This window comes from Micromys minutus (assembly GCF_963924665.1).
Source record: "Micromys minutus genome assembly, chromosome: 25".
Classification (NCBI taxonomy): Eukaryota; Metazoa; Chordata; class Mammalia; order Rodentia; family Muridae; genus Micromys; species Micromys minutus.
The window spans coordinates 94,786-111,830 of NC_137960.1; the positions used below are offsets into that span (position 1 = coordinate 94,786).

General features: G+C 34.3%; 1 protein-coding gene across 1 annotated transcript; it reads left to right on the forward strand.

The window, feature by feature from the left end:
• Nucleotides 1–9,744: 9,744 nt before the first annotated feature.
• On the forward strand, nt 9,745–10,683 carry LOC308436696 (olfactory receptor 2J3-like; the record flags this gene model as incomplete). Its single annotated transcript, XM_080937692.1, has 1 exon — nt 9,745–10,683. The coding sequence occupies one exon, from the start codon at nt 9,745–9,747 to the stop codon at nt 10,681–10,683; it is 939 nt and encodes a 312-aa protein (XP_080793818.1).
• Between the last annotated feature and the right edge of the window lie 6,362 nt (nt 10,684–17,045).

Below are 17,045 nucleotides of genomic sequence, written 5' to 3' on the forward strand. Positions count from 1 at the left end.
TAAGGTGGTATAATGAATTGAGATACAAGTCAAGTTTGTTTTTCTAGTTAGAAGAATATAGAATTTACTCGAGTCATATGAGAATTTTCATCAGCTGTGCGGAATTAAGGTAAGTCTGTACACCAGGAGAGTGTGTACAGATGGATATTAAGCTATGTATTAATAATGAAGATCTGATTTTCCGGACTGAGAGAAAGGCAGATCAAAATACTTTGGGCTATGGTTCTAGATTTACAGAATTGCTTAATAAATGAATAAAAGGTTGGTTCAAAATTAGATAAATTAGTCACTGACTCTAAGAAAGATAGTAGTGATTTTTGCAGGTTAAAGGTTTCTCATTGATAGAGATATGTGTCACAGAGAGTATATACAGACATATGTTAAGGAAGTTATTAATAACTAAAAATCTGATACTTCAGATTGAGAGATAGACAGATCAAAATACATAAACCAAGGTTTTGGTTTTACACATTGCTTACTTATTGATTTGTAAGTGATAGTAGTTTGTTTTGTGAATTATCCTGCTCAGGCCATGTGGCTCATCAGATTCTAGCTAGCAAGACCTTATAATAATTATCTTAATTGTTTACATTGTTTATATGTATATATATATATATATATATATATATATATATATATATATATATATATATATGATGTTGAGTTTTGTGTTTATATTATTTCTGTGGGAGAGAATACAAGATACAAGATACTCTAGTTGCCAACCAAACGACACACTATTTTGGGAGAAAGGTTCGTCTTTGCATTTTTAAAAAGTGGGATTTGGCTCTATGTTCCTCCCACATTTATTTGGATTAGATTTGATAGAGGTAGATCACCTGAAAAACAAAATTAAAAAAGATTGAATAAAATATTTCTTGATACTAACATGTTTTCTGTTGAGCTTTATATATGTTTCAAAATGTACAACTATCATAAAGGTGAACTGGCTCGATTCCAGACATCAGAAACTACAATAACCATCATTGTAGCTTTTCCTCTTGAGGACTGTCTGGCTTCTTCTTTCCCACTCCCCTTCTAAATTCTCAATGCCCATATATTCATCTATAAGATGCTTAAGATGAGTTGTCGCCCAATTCCCTGGAGTTTGGGTGGGGGGGGCGTGAAACTGGTTATTGTAAAGTTGTGGTCATAATTGGGAAGGCCGGTGCTTGCAGAACAGGAGCTCAGGCCATCTGCCACCAGGAACAGCTGAGATCCAGGGACACAGGCCTGGTGAGACTGATCTATGAGTAGCAGGGGCTCAGAGAGGTCTGGGCTGTGAACCTGGAAAGTGCCCCCCCATTGGTTCAGGGGAGCAGGAACTCTGTCGTAGGGACACGGTTTCCCCCCAGCAGGCCCATGCATGCAGAACAGGCACTCAGGCCATCTGCCACCGGGAACAGCGAAGATCCAGGGAAACATGCCAGGTACGTGAGAGAGACGGGAACCAATCACTAACAACAAGACCATGTATAATCACAGACAACAAGATGGCAAGAGGAAAGTGAAAGAACTTATCCAAGGAAAACCAATACAACCTGCAACACCAGAACCCACCTCTCCCATCACACCAAAAAGCAGAATGCCAAACACTCCAGAAAAAGAAGGCTCAGACCTGAAATCATACCTCAAGTTGATGATAGAGATCCTTAAATAAGAACAGGAGGAAAAGCATATAGATATAGAAGCTTTTAAAGAGTAAAGAAGAAAAACACTCAAAGAAATCAAAGAACTAGAGGAAAACAGAATGAAAGAGATGAAGGAATGAAAGAAGGAATTTAAAATGAAAATGGAAAAAATAAAGAAAACACTAAAAGGGACAATCCTAGAGGTAGAAAACCTAAAAAAGAAATCAGGAGTCAGATGCCAGCATCTACAACAGAAGATGGAAGAAAGAACCTCAGAGGCCGAAGACAACATTGAAAACATAGACAAAACAGTCAGAGAAAATGCAAAAGTCATAAAACTCCTAACCCAAAATGTCCAGGAGATCCAGGACAAAATGAGAAGATCAAACCTAAGTATAATACGTATAGAAGAGTGCGAAGATTATCAATTAAGAGGCACAGTAAATATCTTCAACAAAATTGTAGAAGAAAACTTCCCTACCCTTAATGATGAGATGACCATGAGCAAAAAAGCCTACAGAACTCCAAATAGGGTGGACCAGAAAAGAAATTTCTCCCAACACATAATAGTCAAAATGCCAAGTGCCCAAAGCAAAGAAAGAATACTAAAGGCAGTAAGAAAAAAAGGTCAGGTAACATATAAAGGCAGACCAATCAGAATCACACCCGATTTCTCAACAGAGACTATGAAAGCTAGAAGAGCCTGGGCAGACATCATGCACACCTTAAGAGAGCACAAGGGCCAGGCCAAGCTGTTATACCCAGCAAAACTCTCAATCACCATAAATGGAGAGATGAAGATATTCCAAGACAAAACTAAATTTACACAATATCTGACAACAAACCTAGCACTACAACAAATTATAGGTGGAAAACCCAATACAATGAGGGGAACTACATCCTAGTAAAAACAAAACAAAACAAAACAAAACAAAAAAAACCCTAAGCAAGAAAAACAAAAGGAAAAAGACAAGCAGGCACAATTCAACCTACAAAATCAATAATAGGAGGAAACAGCAACCACTATTCCTTGATATCTATTAACATAAATGGACTCGCCTCCCCCAATAAAAAGATATAGGCTATCAGATTGGATACATAAACAAAACCCAGCATTTTGCTGCATACAGGAAACTCATCTCAGAGACAAAGACAGACACTATCTCAGAGTAAAAGGGTGGGAAAAAAACTTCCATGAAAACAGCCCCCAAAAGCAAGCTGGAGTGGCTATTCTAATATCGAATAAAGTAAATTTCCAACCAAAAGTTATCAAAAAATATAAGGAAGAACACTTTTTACTCATTACAGGAGAAATCTGTCAGGAGGAACTCTCAATCCTTAACATTTATGCTCCAAATACAAGAGCACCCATATTCATAAAAAAAAAAAACCCTACTAAAGATCAAAAAATACATTTCACCCCACACAACAATAGTGGGAGACCTCAACACCTCACTCTCATCAATGGAGCTATCATGGAAACAGAAACTGAAGAAAGGCACAGTGAAACTAGCAGAGGTTATGAACCAATTGGAATTAATAGACATCTATAGAACATATCACCCTAAAACAAAAGAATACAACTTCTTAGCACCTCCCACCACCTTCTCCAAAACTGAACATATAATCGGTCACTAAACAAGCCTCAATAGATATAAGAAGATTAAAATACTCCCACGCATCCTATCAGATAACCATGGTCTAAGGCTGGTCTTTAATAACAACAAAGACAACAAAAGCCCATATACACATGGAAAATAAACAATGCTCTATTAAACAATAACATGGTCAAAGAAGAAATAAAGAAAGTAATTAAGGATTTTCTAGAATTTAATGAAAATGAGAAGACAAAACACCCAAACCTATGGGATGTAGTAAAAGCAGTATTGAGAAAAAAACTCATAGCTCTGAGTGCTTCCAAAAAGAAACTGGAGAGAGCATACACTAGCAACTTGACAGAACAGTTGAAAGCTCTAGAATAAAATGAAGCAGATATGCCCAAGTGGAGTAGAGGGCAAGAAATAATCAAACTCAGAGCAGAAATTAACCAAATAGAAACAAAAAGAACCATTCAAAGAATCAACTAAACCAAGAGCTGGTTCTTTGAGAAAAATAACAAGATTGATAAATCCTTAGCCAGACTAACTAGAGGACAAAGAGAGAGTATCCAAATTAACAAAAACAAAAATGAAAGTGGAGACATAACAACTGAAACTGAGGAAATTCAAGAAATCATCATATCCTACTAAAAAAGCCTATACTCAACAAAGCTGGAAAATCTGGAGGAAATGAATGAATCCCTAGACAGATAGCAGATACTAAAGTTAAACCAGGACCAGGTAAACCATCTAAATAATCCCATAACACCTAAAGGAATAGAATCAGTCATCAAAAGCCTCCCAACCAAAAAAATTTCCAGGTCTAGATGGGTTCAGTGCAGAATTCTATCAGACATTTATTGACAACCTTATACCAATACTTTCCAAACTATTCTACAAAATAGAATCAGATGGAACACTACCTCATTTATTTGAGGCCACAATAACCATCGTTCCTCAGCCACACAAAGACCCTACAAGGAAAGAGAATTTGGACCAATCTCACTTATGAACATTGATAAAAAAATACTCAACAAAAATCCTTGCAAACTGAATCCAAGAACACATCGAAATGATCATTTACCATGATCAAGTAGGCTTCATCCCTGGGATGCAGGGATGGTTTAATATACAGAAATCCATCAATGTAATCCACCATATAAACAAACTCAAAGAAAAAAACTACAGGGTCATCTCACTAGATGCTGAGAAAGTATTTGACAAAATTCAACACACCTTCATGTTAAAAGTCTTGGAAAGAAGAGGAATCCAAGGCCCATACCTAAACATAATAGTAAGCAATATCCAGAAAACCAGTAGCCAACACCAAACTTAATGGTGGGAAACTTGAAGCAATCTCACTAAATTTAGGGACTAGACAATGCTGCCCACTATCCTCTTACCTATTTAACATAGTACTGGAAGTCCTGGCTGGAGCAATTAGACAGCAAGAGGAAATCAAATAGATACAAATTGAAAAAGAAGAAGTAAAAACATCACTGTTTGCAGATGACATGATAGTGTATGTAAGTTACCCCAAAAATTCCACCAGAGAACTTCTACAGCTGATAAACAAGTTCAGCAAAGTGGTTGGATATAAAGGAACTGTAAACATTCAGTGGAAAAAGGACAGCCTCTTCAACAAATGGTGTTGGTCCAAGTGGCACTCACCATGCAGAAGAATGAAAAGAGACCCTTTTTTATCTCATTGTACAAAGCTCAAGTGTAAGTGGATCAAAGATCTCCACATTAAACCAGGTACACTGAAACTATTAGAAGAGAAAGTAGAGAAAACCTTAGAACACATAGGCACAGGAGAAAATTTCCTGAAGAGAACAACAATGGCTCATGCTGTTAGGTCAAATATCGACAAGTGCAACTCAATCAAATTGCAAAGTTCCTGTAAGGCTGAGGACACTGTCAAGAAACCAAAACAGCAGCCAACAGATTGGGAAAAGATCTTTACCAAACCCACATCAGATAGAGGCCTAATATCCAATGTATACAAAGAACTCAAGAAGTTAGACACTAGAGAATCAAACAACCCTATTAAAAAAGGTTACAGTGTTAAACAAAAAGTTCTCAATGGTGGAACATTGATTGGCTGAGAAGCATTTAAAAAAGTGCTTGGCATCATTAGCCATCAGGGAAATGCAAATCAAAACAACCCTGATATTTAACCTCACACCAACCACAATGACTAAGATCAAAATTCAGATGACAGTAGATGCTGGTGAAGATGCGGAAAAAGAGAAACACTTCTCCACTTTTGGTGGGGTTGTAAACTGGTACAACCACTCTGGAAATCAGTCTGGTGATTCCTCAGAAAATTTGACATAGTACTACCTGAAGACCCAGTTATTCCACTTCTGGGCATATACCCCAGAGACGCTCTAACATACAACAAAGATACATGCACCACAATGTTCATAGCAGCCCTGTTTATAATAGCCAGAAGTTGGAAAGAAGCCTGGTGTTCTTCAGTAGATGAATGCATACAAAAATTGTGGTATATTTACACAATGGAGTACTACTCAGCAATCAGAAAACAATGACTTTTTGAAATTCTTAAGAAAATGGATGCATCTGGAGAATATTATCCTGAGTGAGATAACCTAGTCACAAAAGAACAGACATAATATGCAGTCACTGATTATTGGATACTAACCCCAGAAAGCTCTGAGCATCCCAGAAACAACTCACCCACCATATGAAGTTCAAGAAAAAAACAAAGACAAAAAAGAAAAGAAAAGAAAAAAACATTATGCTTAATCTTTACACAGCAAGAAAACTTTGACTATTTCAGGTTACATTTTGTTTTACATGTACTTTATGCTCATTGTAACTAGTAATATTTTAATGCATACTATCAAACCTTTAAAAAAATCAAGTACTAACAAAAACGTATCGTATACTTTATGTAAAAATGCTTAAAATCTGTATATTTATCTTTGTTTTTTTTTAATAAGGTTGTTCAATTTAAATAAAATAAAAATTAGAGGAAGTGGTAATAATCTTAAATGTATTGACATTTTTTTTGGTTACTGGAATAGTCCCAAATTTTCTATTTTATCCATCACATATAACCCACAACAAATTTCTTTTAAGACTATTAATATTAAATCTCTTACATCTTGATAAAAAAGCCAAAAAACTTCAATTATAAATTAAATTAATAAGACTAGTAACTTGGTTGACTTCATTGTATATATCAAATCCATACATAGACATAATAAGCTTTTGTTTGCAAACACAAAGTTTTATAAATCACTGGGTTTTTTTCATTTTGTTTACTTTTGGGATTATTTTGATAGATCTACTTAATCGTATATATTATTTTCAGTATGATAACAACATTTATTTTGACAAAATGAGAATAAGCAGCTTCTTCCATGTCAGTATTATTATCCTCAGTGGTTCCACTGTATCATGCACTGCTTTGAGTGGAACGTATAGTTTCCAGAATGCTAATGTAAATGCAAATGGATAAAAATCATGTATTCCACAAGAACTAAATATCACTTTCTAGAAAACAGCCCTCAGTAATCTAATATACCCTGTTCTCACATTTGTCACATATTTCAGTGTATTCTCTGATGAATCTTGGGTATAAATATCACAAGGCTGCTTTAAAAATAATATTCTTTAACTAAAACATGTTTATATGTTCATGTTTCTCAAACAAGTAATATTAAAAATCTACATGTGTTGGTATTGTATATGTTGAGTAACACTAAATTCCTTATCAAGTGTCGGGCTGTTATAAAATACATATAATATGCTCAGGCTCAGGATATTAAACTTTTCCCAGGTCCTGAAAACTAGCTGCATTCTTACAGAGTTACTATCACTCCTTACATTCTTCCAGAGTAAAATGAAGACATTTAAAACTGTTAAGTATCCATATAATAATATTTTCTTTGCATTAAAATATTTACTATTAAATGATGCATACATTATGGTGAAGGGAATTGATGACTAGCTTCCCAAAGTGGTGGTTTTGTGTATGTGTAAAGAGTTGGCATAGTCAGTGATAGCTGAGGGTGATAAGTGTTCATCTATGACATTTGTGCACTAAAAAGAATGGAAATAGATATAACACAAATTTTAGTTAATGTTTTAAGAAAAAAAGGAATAATTGATATATAAAAAATTGGTTGTAATTAAAACATATTATATTGGCAATAACATGTAAAATGTAGTAAACTTATTTCTACACATGGAACTTAACATAGATTCAAAGAAAAACTCAACTTAAGTGGAGCAAAAATACTTTATTTTTAATAAAATATTGAGTGTCTTTTCCTACCTTAAACAAGATATTTTTCAGATTTTTAATGAGGAAAAATAATTGAAATAACTTGGGACAACTCACCCTCTTCTGTAAACACACCATAGAGTAGATTTTCTCAATTATTTATCGACAGATTCCAAGTCACAGTGATGTGTTGCTATGGGGAAGCTATTTCTGGGGAAAGGACTATACAATTCCTTCTGGAGCATTAATTGACTCTTTGGGATTTATGCTCCTATTAGCCCAGTCAAAGGAACCAAGTAAGATTTGTCATTATTCCCACAAACCTCATTTAATCTTAGACAAGGGCCATTCCTCAATACACTGACTGCTCTTATTGTCTCTTTTGGCTACAAACACATCCTTTATGAACCATGGCAGTATTAAATGATTATCAGAGAGGCTCGTCTCTCTGAGTATGATGTAGTAAGTCAGAAAGAGAGGCAGGACTGCTTATGCTGATGCCTTCAAAGAGACTAAATCAGGCCATCCTGTCGGCCTTATAAGGTGAAGAATAATGCAATGACTGCACATAGAATATGCAGACAAAGAAAGGGAGTGAATGGGCAGCACTTGAACACTAACTAGTTAACGTTAGAGATAACAGTTCTGGTCTTATGATGGTTAGTGTTGAGAGTGGGGAATAGCCATCACTGTTTCCTCTATAATTCTGGCTTCCAACAAGAAAAGAGAATTTATCCACAGATGATAAAAGCAATTTTTGATAAAACCTCTATTTCCCTCACTTCTAAGAATAAGAAAATAATACCATAGTTTTTACATTTTCTTTTTGTGTTTAATAAGTTTTGTTTTTTATCAACTAGCTTCTATGATATATTGCATAAGCCATCTTTGTTCATATTTCTATTTAAGTTCTGATTCTTGGTTATAAACAGTCTTTAGTGCAAATAAACAGATCAATAAATAAGCTTATTTCTGTACCACATCTAACTGGATTACTATATTTTGCTTTACATAAGTAATTAGATGTGCTCAGTGTGATGTGTGAAGTAATTAGATGTGCTCAGTGTGATGTGTGAAGTAATTAGATGTGCTCAATGTGTTGTGTTCTCTTCGCAGGTATTATTGCCTGTACATTTACCAAGAAAAAAACACTGCCAAGAATTTGAAGACATTTACTTGTTAGCAATAAGTTACCTTCCAAATCCAATTTAGGCATTGTTTTTTATTATTATTAATTCAGTTGTTACCCTAAGATGAATGAGAAGTTCATACTTACTAAGTTATTTTTTTTGTAAAAGTATAAACGTCCACATAGAACATAAAATTATTTATATTTCCTAGTGATAGTATTTTACTGAAGAATACTCCAAACTTCCAGAACAATTACAAAAGCATTTAAAAAATCATTTACCTTTATCTATACAGTACCTTAGCACAGACCATGTAATAAAAAACTGTGATTCCTCTATTATAATTCTATCATCTATCATGTGTCCATTTATCTATTTGACATCTATCAGTCTTTTGTCTTTTATCATTATTTTCCAAACTATCATCTCTAAAGCATCTATAATGAACCATCATCGGTGTCATTATTATTATAATCACCATAATCTCTTCCATAAACATTTCTTTCTTATGATTTTATTGTTAGAATTCAATTGGATTTTCTGGGTAGAAATATCATTCTAGTGACATGATGTCCTGTTCAAAATATTCCAAAGCCATCTATATAGAATTAGTTTGTTAAAAAACTGGTGAGATTTTCTTGAATAACATGATTATGAAGGAATCTACCATATCTGCATAATACAGTTTCCTAATTTTCAATTTGTAATTAATAACTATTTTGTGATAGGATGATATAGTCTGTGTAATTACATTGTCCCTTAGAAAACTTACTAGCTAGAGTTCCATCATCTTCTGTCAGTAATACCATTTAACTTATCAATGATTTTGGTTCTAGTAACCAGGAACTGTTTGCTTTCACCATTCACTGACTTTTAATATAAATATATAATTAATAATTTTAATAAGTGATAAGATTAAATTTATATATTAAGCATATACTTATGAAAAGTAAACAAGATATGAAGATGAGGTATTTTCATGATATCTATATGTATATGTATAGGTATCTATATATAGGTAAATATATATATATACTTACTAATAATTTGTTTCATTAATCATTTACTATAACTCTATTTCTTCATGTTTTCTAGAACTGAGGATAAAACAAAAAAGAAAATGAGCAATGGTGGAAAATTACAATGCAAGTTGGGAAGGGTACTTTATTTTTCTGGGTTTTTCTAAATGGCCTCATCTGGAAGTTGTTCTCTTTGTGGTGATATTAATATTCTACATAATGACACTGACAGGCAATCTCTTCATCATCATCCTGGCACAGTTAGATTCCCACCTGCACACCCCTATGTACTTCTTCCTCTCAAACCTTTCTGCTCTGGATCTCTGCTACACCACTAGCTCTGTCCCTCAGCTGCTGTTCAACCTCTGGGGTCCAGAGAAGACAATATCTTATGCTGGTTGCATGCTCCAACTCTACTTTGTTCTTGCTCTGGGTACTACAGAATGTGTTCTGTTGGTGGTGATGTCCTATGACCGCTATGTAGCTGTGTGTAAACCCTTACATTACTCTGTCCTCATGAATCCTCATTTCTGCTACCTGCTGGCTGCAGGATCCTGGGTATGTGGTTTTCTCACTTCAGCACTTCATTCTTCCATTACCTTCTGGGTACCCCTTTGTGGCCATCGCCAAGTGGATCACTTCTTCTGTGAAGTGCCAGCACTGTTGCAGTTGTCCTGTGTTGATATCCATGCAAATGAGCTGACCCTTATGGTCATGAGTGCTATTTTTGTTGTCATACCACTAATTCTCATTCTGAGCTCCTATGGTGCCATTGCATGGACTGTCCTGAAAATGCAATCAACTGCTCGACTTCAGAAAGTTTTTGGGACTTGTGGAGCCCATCTTACTGTTGTTTCTCTCTTTTTTGTTCCAATTATGTGCATTTATCTTCAGCCTTCAACCAAAAGTTCTCAAGATCATGCCAAGTTTATTGCACTCTTCTATACTGTTGTCACACCTAGCTTCAATCCTCTCATTTATACTCTAAGAAACAAAGATGTGAGAGGGGCAATAAAGAGGCTGAGTAGGTATGAGAGGGAGATATAAGAGAAGCCTCCCAATGTGCAGTCTCTGATAAGAAGGTTTGAACCATTATTAAGGACACTTTACTCTTTTACAATCTTTCTTGGACATTGAAAATATAAAACATAAAACACAGAGATTAGATTATTTGAGGAGAAACACCTATTTTCAAAATAGGCAATTATAAGAGAAGCTTAGCCAGTAATCTTGCAACTTTCCTCTTTGAACAGTATAAATAGAAATCTGTTCTAAATGTTTCTTTTTCCTCATCTGTCTATTTTATTCAAGAACATATTCCTTTGGTTTTTTTTGTTTGTTTGTTTTTTAGATATTGGGATTCTTAATACTCTAGATGGATATGAGATTCCCATTGACCTAATAAAGCTGTCTTATGGATGAAATTATAATCTAAGATAGAAGAGGAAATACGCGTATAAAAGTTGATTTTTCATGTTGCATGTGCTATTAAATTAAAGTTAATTCTAAAATAATCCCTGCAAATTTGTTGATAAATCTTGAATGTATATGTCTACTGCTAAGTTGAGTAGCAGGTAATGTTAATAAATAAAATAAAGCAAAACTCACTAAATATTCTTTAGTGAGCATCATGACAAGGAAAATTATATTAAATGAATTAACCAGGGTAATTTACATTTCTTTCTACCTGTCAATACCTTTAAAAAAACCATTACATTATAGTTCCATAATATGGGGCATTATGTTCTAAATAAAAAATATTAAAATGCCAACATCATTTTGGTATAATTCACACAGAATTGCTTGAATTTATATATATATGAAGAGGGAGTGAGAAAGAATTTCTTGATCAAATTAATGCCTTAATTTTTTAAGATTTATTTTTATTTATTATATATAGGCATATTGTAGCTGTCATCAGACACACCAGAAGAGGGCATCAGATCTCATTATAGATGGTTGTGAGCTATCATGCGGTTACTGGGATTTGAACTCAGGATCTCTGGAAGAGCAGTCAGTGCTCTTAATCACTGAGTCATCTCTCCAGCACAAATCAATGTCTTATAAGTTATCCTTCCAACCTTATTAATGTCTTCTTCCAGTCTCTAGATTTTTCGTTCTTTTAAAAATACTCTCAGAAAGATCACTTTATGATTTTAGGGAAAATAAAACTTTGCTTCCTTTGTTGTTGTTTATTTTTTAACAAAATTTAAATTCAACGTTTTATGGATATTAGGTTAAATTTATGAAACAATTTGGGAAGAATGAGCCACCTAAAGCACTTTATGATTGCTATACAGAAACATAATTTTTAAATTTATTTCAAGTGTTCTTTGTATATATTTAGCCAAATTGACCTTTAAGTGTTGTGTGTTCGGAATGTTACTGTCAGTGCAACTGGCTTTTGTAAAGTGACTTTTTTTTTCCTGTCACGGTGTTGATTATAAAGTTCAGCTAATTTGTAGTTTGAGGAAATGTATTTGGAATGGCTTGTGTGAAAAGCTCGTGCATGACTGTATGTGTGTTCACTTGTGTGTAGAAGCATGTGTGTGCACATAAATATGAAGGCACAAGATTGATTTTAGATATCTACTTCAATTGCTTTCTATTTTTATTTATTGAAATAAGGTCTCCCATTACATCCATATATCACTGATGCTGAATAGTCTAGATAGGCAGCTTTTTCTGACTATAGATATATTCTGAGGTTTTCCTATTATATACTAAAACATATATGATCTGTTCATTGAATACTCTAAATAATTACTTCACCTTGGACAAACTTTACAATCTAACCTACTCCCAAACCCCTACCCTATCAGTCATTTGCTATCTGCCTCTGTGTTGGAACTAAAATCCTGTGATGTGACTATGTGATAAATATGTATTTTAATTTATTAAATATGTGACTACTAGCTTCTGCCAATGAAAAAGCTAATAATGTCATCAGATAACATCTTTGTACTATAGAAAGCCTGGCATATTTATTATAAAATAATCTCTGCTGTTCCCAATGTATTTTTAATATAATATTCAATGTATTTTAATATTGCCTTGATTTGTGAATTTCTTTGATCTATAAAAGTATAAAACCTTTGTGAAATTGCTTCCATGTTGAATCATGGAATTTCGACTAACCCAAATTTGTGCTCCTGAGCCCTAGTCACTGAAAATGGCTCCAGAATAAACTATCTCTTAGTACTATTGAAATTTGAGCTGTATTTCTTGTGTCCAGTGTGGTACTTTAAGAATGATCTTTTCCAGAATCACCAGAATGAAAGCAAGATACAGTCAGAGACCTACTGCATTCAAGTCATCTGGTGTTATTTACTCAGGTAACTTGTTAATGAATTATGTCCAGGGCACTAGACCTCCTTTCATTTGACCAACTGTTCATATTTTTATCTTGGCTGTGTAATTAAGGGTCATAACTTTAAAGATACCTTGTTTGGTTTACCTTCAAAGTATTTGGCTTAAGGTATCTAGCTTGATTTTTTGGAAGGAATTTTGGTTTAGAAATGTTTTTATTTATGTATTTGATTGGTTTTGGTACTCTAGAAGCTTAGATTTTGCTTCCTTTTCAAACTTTGCAGGCTCATTTGTTGTCTTTACATTTAAAGTAATTTAATTTACTATTTGACATTTTTCTTATGACAATTAACCTCAAATGTCTAATTCTTCACCTTTTAGCTACTTATCCTGTGACCATGCAAATCCCTTAGTTTGGGAACTTTATAAGCATGTGATTATAAAGAAATCAAAGATAAGAGAAACTTGCTGCATCTCACCAAGTATATGTTAGTATTAGGAGTACCACACCAGACAAGTACACATGCCTCATTAAGAAAAACAACTAAAGGGCTAATTACCTAAAAGCCTCAGGTGAGCTGAGAAATCCCAGATTGGAAAGTTGATATACTGATAACACCTGCAAGCAAATTCAATCTAGTAAGCTATTGATTAGGTCAATATATCAACTGTCCTGTGGTGATTTGAATAAAATGACCCCTCATAGCTCACGGATTTGAATACTGGTCAGTAGGGAATGGCACTATTTGAAAAGATTAAAGGATGTGGCTCTGTTAGAGGAAGTGTGTTATTGAAAGTTGACTTTGAAGTTTTGAAAGCCCATTCAAATCCCAGTCTCTTTTTTGCCTGTTCCCTGCAGATCTGGATGCAGAATTTTCAACTACTTCTTTAGCAACATGTCTGCCTCCCTGATGCTATGTTTCCTATGGTGATAACTTAACTGTAAGCAAGTGCCAACTAAATTCTTTATAAGATTTGTGATGGCCATTGTTTCTTTACTGACTGAGAAGAACTGCTTCCATGGCAAACTCAAATAAAGGGCAAATGACGTAAAAGACTCAGGTGCTGAGAAATCCCAGATAGGAAAGTTGATACACTAATATCTTCCTGTAGTTAGGATCTAGGAAGCTCTTGATAAGAAAATCTACATACCAACCCTTCACTGGTATTTACTGCTTTGAGATTACAGAAGAACCAATAGAATCATTCATTCAAAAAGTTCCCCTTTCTGCGCTATAAAACCCCAAGCCTCCAGAGTCTTTAGTGCACAGTTCCCACTCCTGAAGAAAGACTATTGCTCTTAAATGTCCAAGGACAATTTGTTCTGTAGGTGTTGTTCTCCTCTTTCTATTATTCTATGTTGCTTAGTATTGCAGGGCTTTTGTGGATTCTGCTTGCAGTTTAATTAAAACATAGAGGCCTCTATGTAGATTAAAGCTATTGACTTTTTATGGGGTGGTCTTTAGATACGTACTAACTTATCCTAACTTATTAGACATCCCATCTCTCTATGTGGTTCTCACTGCTTGCTTCCAGCTTCAACCATCTCCATTCTGCTTCCTTCTGCTCTCTTCAAGTCTCTCAAATATCTTTCATCTCTGCCTTTATCTTTTTCTACCTAGAAGTCTGGTATCTGTACTTCCTACTCCAATTCCATCCATTAGTCCTTATTATACAAAGAGCTCCATTTCAGTCTGAATCAATCATCAGTAAGATAACACCTGATCCATCTCTTTAGTATTGAGGGTTGTTCTACATTCACCATGGCAGCTTGTTGTTTAATAATACCAGAATATCATCTTTTACACAGGTGAAGAAGAAAAAGCATTTATATAAGAAAACTGGTGATGGGACATAGACATAACAATACCAAAATTCTGCAAGCACTTAGCCCTTTGCTGTTACAGCAATTAAGAATTGAAAATACAGTGATATACCTTTACACAGTGTGAGAAAATTTCAACTGAACAACCTACATTAATCTCGATCCAACAACAACAAACACCCAACATTCCCAGATCAGAAGGAATGATTGGCTCATCCAGGAGACACATAGAAGGAATTAGTCACTTGGTGTCTTGAACATCCTCACATTTGCATAAATGTGCAGGATAATCCCAGCACCCAAAGGGAGAAGGTAGTGTCAGGGTAAGATCTGAAACATTAATCCCAAATGCATCATATAAAACTGAACCCCAAATATATATTCTGAAGCTATCATAGACTGACAATTTTTCTGGAAGAAAAGAAAATTTCCAGAAACAAATAAAGTATAAACTACCATCAGCTGTATGGTTACATTCTAGTTAGCTTTATGTGTGATAATTACTAACTAACTCATAAGTTTTAGGAAAAAATTGGGAAATCCAACTAAAGATAACATGAACCATTTACAATTGTTTATTTTGTCCTAGACAGTAATTTTTTAAAAGAATTACAAATGAGCAGGCTGCTTTAGTTAAATGTAAAATAACCTACAAAATTTAATAAAATTGATGATTCATAATTGCTGGGTCCTAAACTCCAAAACAACAAAATGGCAGTGCCACTGGTTATGTCCTAAATGCCAGCAGAGTTTCACTTCTGGTTGAACTCTGATCTGTTAAAGGATTGCTGACAAATAGCCAAAGGTTTATACTCAGCAGTATAAGGAACCTGTGAAATGTGTTTCTTTAATTTAAGAAGACTGGAGCAGATCTCTGAGTTCAGTGTCAGCCTGGAACAAAACAAGATTTAGATCTAGGTATGGTGGTACACATCTTTCATCTGAGCCATACCTGCTAGAGGCCTACTTTAGGACATTAGAAGAAGAGAGATTCACTCTATCTCAACCACTTGTACTTATTTCCCAGCACATCTGTTGGAACCTACTTCTACGGAAGACCAGCTTAACCAACTAGCTTAATTTCACTGAGATTGAAACTAGAGTATTGGACTACCCATTCACAGCTGCCTCTGTACTACTTGGAATTACTTGGGAGTAAGACACTAAGTCATGAAAATAAATTGTCTTAACATATATATATACATATATAAAATTTCAGAAGTTCTGTAACTCTAGAGAAACCTAACTAAGACAAATGGACTAGATAAAGTATTCACAATATCCTATAATTCAATACTAAGAATGTATTCTAAAAAAACTATGTAAGTTAAATTAGATGCTAATTAAAAGTGATTCACAGAGTTTATATCAGGGTTAAATAGGAAAATAGTTCCTGACTCATGTTTTTCTCTGAACTTGCCTCTTTATCCCTCAGATATCTTATAGTTTTTCATAAGTAGTATTTTTCATAAAACTCTCATGGTTATACTAAAATATCTTTCTTTTTTTTTTTACAACTTTATTTTTAAAAAGAGGGATACATGTATAGATTTTTAAAGGCATTTTGACATAGCACTATATGAATATATTTTTGTCAGTACTTAATTATTTTAGAGGTTTAATAGCATGCATTGAAATTCCACTAGTTACTATAAGCATAAAGTACATGTAGGATAAAATGTAACATGGAAACAGTCAGTTTTCTTGGTATGTATATTAAGCATAATGACTTTTAAATACCAAAAATTGCCACAAGATTATATTCTTAGCTTTTGGATTATTAATGATTTAAGGTTCAGGTGTATCACACTCTGAGAGGATGCTATACATTTTTTTTTCTAAGAAGGACTGAGGCTTTCACTTTTTGGCCTTTGTTTGCCTTGAGTTTCAAATGGTCTGTGAGTTATTTCTGGGGTGTTCAGAGCTTTCTGGTGTTAGTATCCAAATATCAGTGACTGCATATTATGTCTGTTCTTTTGTGACTAGGTTACCTCACTCAGGATGATATTATCTAGATGCAACCATTTTCTTAGTAATTTCATAAAGTCATTGTTTCTGATAGCAGAGTAGTACTCCATTGTGTAAATATATCACAATTTTTGTATCCATTCATCAACTGAAGAACATCTGGGTTCTTTCCAGCTTCTGGCTATTACAAATAGGGCTGCTATGAACATTGTGGTGCATGCGACTTTGTTGTATGTTGGAGTGTCTCTGGGGTATATGCCCAGAAGTGGAATAACTGAGTCTTCAGGTAAGGTTATGTCCAACTTTG